Source organism: Littorina saxatilis, linkage group LG9 (genome assembly GCF_037325665.1).
Source record: "Littorina saxatilis isolate snail1 linkage group LG9, US_GU_Lsax_2.0, whole genome shotgun sequence".
NCBI classification, from domain to species: domain Eukaryota; kingdom Metazoa; phylum Mollusca; class Gastropoda; order Littorinimorpha; family Littorinidae; genus Littorina; species Littorina saxatilis.
In genome coordinates, this window is record NC_090253.1 from 52961462 (window position 1) to 52968848 (window position 7387).

Genomic DNA, 7387 nt, shown 5'->3' on the forward strand with positions numbered 1-7387 from the left:
AGTGAATGTGCATCAATTTGTTTGTTATTTGCATTACTTTATACATTGATTCCTATGTTCGCATTGGTTATAGCACCGAGTTTATATTTTTAGTTTTAACATATTTTCAATTTATACTTACATCACTCTTACGTGATGATTTTTTTTAATGATATTTTGTGTCAGTATGTCGCCGTTTTGTTCCCTTGTAAAGAAAGAACAGAAAGAAATAAAGGCTGGCGCTTCCTGCTACAGTGGAACCCCCCTTTTAAGACCTCCACATATCTGAGAAAATCAGGTAAATTTACAGAGTTTAGGAACACAATATCTGAAAAAGCAAGGTCTTACAAAGGACATAGACCAAATAGCCTGGACCGCCAACTCGTCACGTGACCCTTCCAGGTTACGACCGCTCGACTTTCAGGGGCGCTTAGCGTCCGGGTTGAAAGGCCAGCGATTCGAAGACAGTGAAAAGAAAGCACGCTCCAGTTATTTGTGACAATGGGAGGTGACAATGAACTGGATTTTCCAAAACTCCAAACTAAACTTAACAAAACTCATCGAAAAACATGTTCCATATGCACTTTAGCTGAGTTTATTTTAGCATTTTCAGAACTTACCTCGGCAACTTCGTCCATGTTTACAATCGACACCGGATATGACGTCCCCCTGATTTCTGAAAGGCCATGTAAGCGTAGGTTCCTAAATGCGAGAGGCCGCTACCTCGTAATAGAGAGAAAGAGCGGAGAGAGAGCTAGTTGGCGGTCCAGGATAAATGGTCTATGCAAAGGAGGAAGTCTTACATTGGGGGGGGGGGGGGGGGGGGGGAGTCTTAAAAGGGAGGTTCCACTGTATATCTGTCCAGGCTTTCATATATCGGGCATAACTGTGAATGACAATTTGATTGACGAATCTTTAACGTACCACGCTGAAATGCAATTTATCCTACATACGTGAGAGAGACACCCGTGAGATAATAATCGTTCAAATCACACGTGTGTATATCATGTAAATGAGGTCATGTCAAGCAAGTCTGGCAAGGACCTGTTTTTCCACTGCTTACGATGCCAAAGTCACCGAGACAAACGTCATTATAGAAGAAAAAAAATTGCGCTAACTAATTACCCTCGATGAATCTTTAGAACTAACACGCCACGCCACACTTTCAGAGTGACGTTTCTTTGCTTTGACATAATAGATTGCACGAGGCTTTAGAAGAGATCGAGGTTCCAAAACAAGCGTTTTCAATTTAGCTGCTTCGACTGCAGGACATTTTCAGTAAAATACACGTAAGTAAAGTTTGTAGGATAAACAGAATACTACATGGCTTGCTGTTTCGTACCAGATTTACACTCGTTGCTTTTTCAAATATTGAACAGCTCGCTTTCGCTCGCAGTTCAAACTTTAAAAAACCAACTCGTGTAAATCTGGTACGACACAGCAAGCCATGTAGTATTCTCTAGTTCAAGTTATCTTTGGCTCAGTCCGAACTATGGAATATTGCATTTCAGCGCGGTATGGTAAAAATTCGTCAATAAAATTGTCATTCAAAGTTATGCCCGATAGATATAGTTTTTTTTAAAGTTTGAAGTTGAAATTATGCTTAAAATGGGGAAATTCCAGAATTGGTCTGGTTACGTGTGAGCTCGTTTGCCCATTTGGGTTCCCCACACTATACTCTGAGAGCATAGTCAGCTCACTCCGCTTTCGTTGAGTAGGCATGCTGGGTATTTTCGTGTTTCCATAACCCACCGAACTCCGACATGGATTACAGGATCTTTCCCGTGCGCACTTGGTCTTGTGCTTGCGTGTACACACGAAGGGGGTTAAGTCACTAGCATGTCTGCACATAAGTTTAACTGGGAGATCGGAAAAATATCCACACTTAACCCACCAAGCGGCCGCGGCCGGGATTCAAACCCTCGATCTTCCGATTAGGAAGCCGACGTCTTACCACCACGCCACTGTGCCCGTCGCAACATGCAGTATAACAGCAAACTTTTAAGAGCCTTTTCAAGAACTATAAGACACATGTATTGTCCATTGAATAACATACTTATCATGAATTTAAGGGAAGTGACACAACCGTCGAACGCTGAAGAAGGAGAAGAAGAAGAAGAAGAAGAAGAAAAAGAATTTAAGGGAAAATCATTCGACAGGCTACCTCCTCTCCCCTTTCCTTCCCACCATTATCTACGTAAGAAATACATTGTCAAGAAACAATGGGGATTAAAACAATAATAACAACATAACAACAACAACAACTTCAAAAGCCAAAACCGGGGCTTGAAAACTCGGCTTAACGTAAGCCACTAACAAACAAAAATATCGGAGATATAGAAATCCTTGAATTACTGTTACAGCATTAACGACACAAATATGCCAAATACGCATTTGTCAAAGCCCGCAGGGACCCAACGGGAAGAGAACCTCTGCAGGTCAGGACGACCTTTTGAACACCAGAGAGAAAAACAAGTAACACACGATCAGACAGACTACTGGAATATTCTATAGAGCTGGGGTACAGCTTGTTCCATATTACGCGAGGGAACCAAGACATTTTCACTAAAGATAATATAACTGAACCACATTTGAAAATGTTTGAAAAAAACCTCACACAGATGTTTTGGATTTCAATGAAAATGATCACTGCAGGAGAAGAAGAACACATAGCTTTCCTCGTCTTTGACGTCAGTTAAATAGACCTGGGTTATCTCAGCGGCTGGTTTGCTGGTGATGGTGGATTGGTAGCTGCCGTCAACGTCAAAGTATAAACTGGAGCTGGTACTTCTCAGAGCAGATAATTATTTGGACAAAGTCGATGTAGATATAAAAAGAAGACAAAGAGCTTGCAAACAGTTGTGACTTTTTTCTTTGTTCGCAAACAGTTCTTTCAGAGAGCTACCCAGTCAATCCTGTCTCAAGGCTCACATACATGGCCAAAGTCAATGTCGGTAAGGAAGCCGAAGAGCTTACAAATAGCAGCGACTCTGTCCTGGGCAAAATTGTCACCGTGAGTCGCTGAGGTAACATGAAGCAGCTCTACAGGTAGGTCCAGAAAGCGGTGAGTCTTCATCATCTTGGGGACGTGACCGTCATTGACCAGCAGCGTGACAGACGTCTCCCGCCTAGCAGCGTAGGTGAGAAGCTGTCGGAGTTTTCTGGACGTCTTGTTTTGGCCCGCGATGACCAGGACGAGGCTGCTTTTTTTCATGACACTCAGAACGCCTTCCATTGCAAGTTTATTGGGCATGACGTCATCGTCGTTCCTGGTCACTTTCAGGCCGCATGCATCACGAAGTATGTTGGCTACGGTATCAGAAAGGTTAGCGTCCTCTGCGTGATCCTCGTGGAGAATCAAAACATCCCACGTAGCCTTCTGTGTTCCACCTCCCTTTTTGTTGGAGTCATCTCCCTTTGCCAAGTCGCTTTCTGCTCCTGTGTCAGTATCCTCAGAACTGGTGGCTATCAGCTTCTGCTCTGCTACATAATCGTTGAAGATGCCTTTGAAGAGGGACTTGAAGTTTGGACAGTTGCGTAGAAGCGACTGCTGGGAGGCAAGCAAGCCTACTTTGTGCACGTAGCGAGCGTCGTCAAACAGCTCCATGGCTCGTTGACTCTGGGCTGTGCACTGAAGTAGGTCCACAAAGATTAAAGCCTCATTGTACTGTTGGAGTGCTACGTGGTTTTCGATACAGAGTTTCAAATACTCAGGGTCGTTAGCTTTCTGTGGTTCTATCGCTGCAATCTCTTGTAGAAAAGCCAGTGACTGCGTATGATCCATTATCAGCTGAAAAAGCTTGGCCTTTTCACGACATTTTTTTGACTCGCAATGCTCTTTGTCATTCAGCGCCTCCATGAGGGTAGAGAAGGAATGCCAGATGTATTTGATCTGGCCTTTGACTGTGGGACTCTTCGAATACAGTTCTGACGCAGTTTTCAACGCCATCAGCAGCATTGACTGACTTTCTCCAAGAAGCTGCTGTTTATCATTCTGGCAGGTGTCCTTTTCTGCCATGTATTTCAAGATCAAGCCAAGGTGTTCAAAAACACTGATTTTCATACACATCGATAGGCGATGTTCGTTTGACAGCAGTTTCTCAAAGTAACTTCTCGCCTGTGCTAGCTCTCCAAGCTCTTCGTGTATGCACGCCAAGTCAAATATTGCAGGGCTGTTTCCCCATTCACTGATTTTAACGGCTTTCACTAGCGTCGTGATAGCTTGCTCCACGCGGGGATCTTGTCTTGAAAAACGCTGTTTCCCTTTCACATGGGATCTGTTCATTTTCCACATTGCGAATGCTTCTTGTGTAGACTTGTCTAGACTTTGATATGCCGGCTGTGTGGTTGATGCTGATGCCTCTTTGCACTCTCCGTTTGACGTCACCAGTGTTGATGTTGATGCCTCTTTGCACTCTCCGTTTGACGTCACTGGTGTTGATGCTGATGCCTCTTTGCACTCTCCGTTTGACGACCCCACTGGTCCCATGGCTGGTAAGTGCGAGCCTGATGTACTACAGTATGAGTCTGTGCTGGAGGATCTCGACATCTGAGCAATAAAGGCGGGAGCAAGTTCTTCGTAGACGAGATCAGACTTGAGTATGATTACCTTATAGGTGTTGGCTAGATTGTGATACCCTTTTGACGTCTGGCGCATAGCGACGGCTCTCTCGAGCAGTTGGCGTGACTTTTCCAACTCTCCACGATTGCGATAGTGCCTTCCACATTTCCACAGGACAGAGTGGTCGTTCTTGTCGAGATCCAGGGCTTTCTCACAGGCCTGCAGAACGTCCAACCCAGCAGCCTTTCTCAACTCCTCCTCCAGGTCTGTGGATCTGGGCATCAACAGCAGCCACGCCAGTTCCGCATACGTCTTGGCCTTCAAGCTGTGGGACTCACAGTTCTCCACGATGTCTAAGAACAAGCTCAGCACGTCCCTGTACTCGTCGTGGTCTGCGGATCCCGGCTTTAACACCGTTACAAGCAAGCGTCGTCGCGTAAAAGCCAGGCCGAACTTCCACAGTGATAACTCCGGTTCCTTGGCGGCGTGAAGCACCTCGCCGAAGAGCCTCTGCGCGAGCGGGTAGGAGACGGGGTCAAAACGCGTGTAGCTGTAAGCCAGCTCCGCCTTCGCCTTGACAAGGACATAGTCGAACCCCGGCTCTTCGTTCTTCAGGCGGAGGAGATTGAGAACCAGATCCTGGGCTTTGCCGCGCTGTCCCTCGCGCCACAGGATGACCGCCTTGTTGGCCAGAGACACGACGTTGAGATGCTCCCCTTCACTGTTCAACGCCAGCTGCGTCTCGTGCAGGGCCTCTTCGGGCCGTTTCAGGCAAAAGAGCACGAAGGCTAGAAGGTTTCTCGCCCTCGCCGTTTCCACAGGAGTCTTGTATCCTACCTTCAGAGCAGACTGCAGACAGCCACGGATGCATTTCAGACCGTCCTCCTGAAGCCTGTCCTGATTCTCCAGCTGAAAGCTGTGCGGGAAGTCGTCCAGCTGACGATGGAAGCTCTGGAAGTCTCCGAACACTGTTTGCACTGTCCTCAAGTTTTCTTCTAGTGAGTTGTGGGAAAGATCTGCAAAAAAGAAGACGAAAAGGATACAAGTTAGTCTATGTTTACAACCTCCTTTTGGAGCGTGTTTCTATTTTGTTTCAAGTCAAGTTGATAACATATCACGTGGGTAAGCAACAAGAACGTCATTTTAATCAGAAACCAAGTATCTTCGACTACGAAGCCTTTGATTTAAATCAGCGAGAAATAACAGCAAACCGGGAAACCAAGCAGGTATTTTTATGTGTGTGTGTGTGTGTGTGTGTGTGTGTGTGTGTGTGTGTGTGTGTGTGTGTGTGTGTGTGCAATTATATAAATTTAAGTCCCACATATAGAAGACGCTCAGCATCTGAACAACCATACAAAATTATACTTTGGGGAGATATGTGTGCACAATACACCATATTTTTGATTGAGTGTTCCATGAACAACCTCTTCTTCTTCTTCTTCTTCTTCGTTCATGGGCTTAGACTCCCTCCCACGTTCACTCATGTTTTTAGCACGAGTGGATTTTTACGTGTATGGCCGTTTTTACCCCGCCATTCAGGCAGCATACGCCGATTTCGGGGGAGCATGAACAACCATCTCTTGTTGTTTTCGAAGAATAATTAAAACACGTGTATGTGTGTCAGTCTGAATCGGCGAGCATATGCCTTGTGTATCTATATCTGTTCGCATACTAGACTCTTATTGTCGACAAGGGAAATCAGCTTCATTGTATTGGTTTCCTTATAATGCTGCCTGGTTTCCGCCAGAAAGAGTTGTCCCCCTTCCGCACACTGAGAGATCAATGCAATGGATGGGACTGAGTTGGCAAACACAACGAGGTGTATGAACATATTCGTACGATTGGGTAAGTTTGACCTATCTTGCCATTTGTGCATCAATTGGTTTCAGAACACACAGACAGAAAAACACACCCGCACGTATACATACACACGCACACGCTCGCATGAACGCACAGAGGCACACATACTAACGCGCGTACACATACACGCAGTATAGCACGCATGCGCACACGCACGCACATACACAAACACACATACACACACACATACACACACACACACGTGCACATACACACACATACACTCACACACACACACACATACACACAGACACATACACATATACACTGCACACAAAAGCAAACGCACGCACAGACAAACTGCATGCATACACACACGCACGCACGCACGTACGTACGCACACAAGCATATACACAAACCAATACATACTCTCACACCCACAAACACACATACACAGACTAACAGTGATACACTTAAACTCATGCACACACACATACACACACACACTCACACACACACACACACACACACACACACACACACACACACACACACCCTAACACTAACACACACACACACACACACACACACACACACACACACACACACACACACACACAGACCACAGCTTACCTCTATCTGACGATAAATCGTCCATCCTGATTTCATCAGTAGAGTTGCAAGACATCATTTTCTTCCCACAATCATACGTACACCGAGAGATTAAAAGCTTCTTCTTTCTTCAATCTAGCAGACTTCTGAAGTACCACCACCAAGTTTACAAACGAAACTGCTGCGAAAGTGGCGAGCTCACAAGTATTTAACACTGTTGCAAACCCGAAACTGGAAAATTTCCCCCTCGGATTGTGCATCAATCAATGGTCAGAACGCTTCTGTTTCGGGAAGTTGTTGAAAGTAAGGCCCGGCGCTCACCTTTGTAATTTCAGCAGGACAGACGACGCACTGCAGATTATCCCAGCCCGCTACACGTTGCGTGTAAAGATAACAGGCCAAGTACTCGTCATAATCCCCATCGCAGCATTAAT

The 7387-nt window shown here is 45.6% G+C and overlaps 1 protein-coding gene and 1 long non-coding RNA gene across 2 annotated transcripts in view; both read right to left on the minus strand.

Annotated features, from left to right (window-relative positions):
* The window catches only part of LOC138976510 (uncharacterized), a 445777-nt gene that overhangs the window by 196649 nt on the left and 241741 nt on the right, over positions 1–7387 (minus strand). The window lies entirely within an intron of this gene.
* Positions 2900–7029, minus strand: LOC138976949 (uncharacterized). The gene is made up of 2 exons (XM_070349843.1): positions 6975–7029; positions 2900–5556 (listed from the first exon to the last, which is right to left on the minus strand). The coding sequence occupies exons 1-2, from the start codon at positions 7027–7029 to the stop codon at positions 2900–2902; spliced, it is 2712 nt and encodes a 903-aa protein (XP_070205944.1).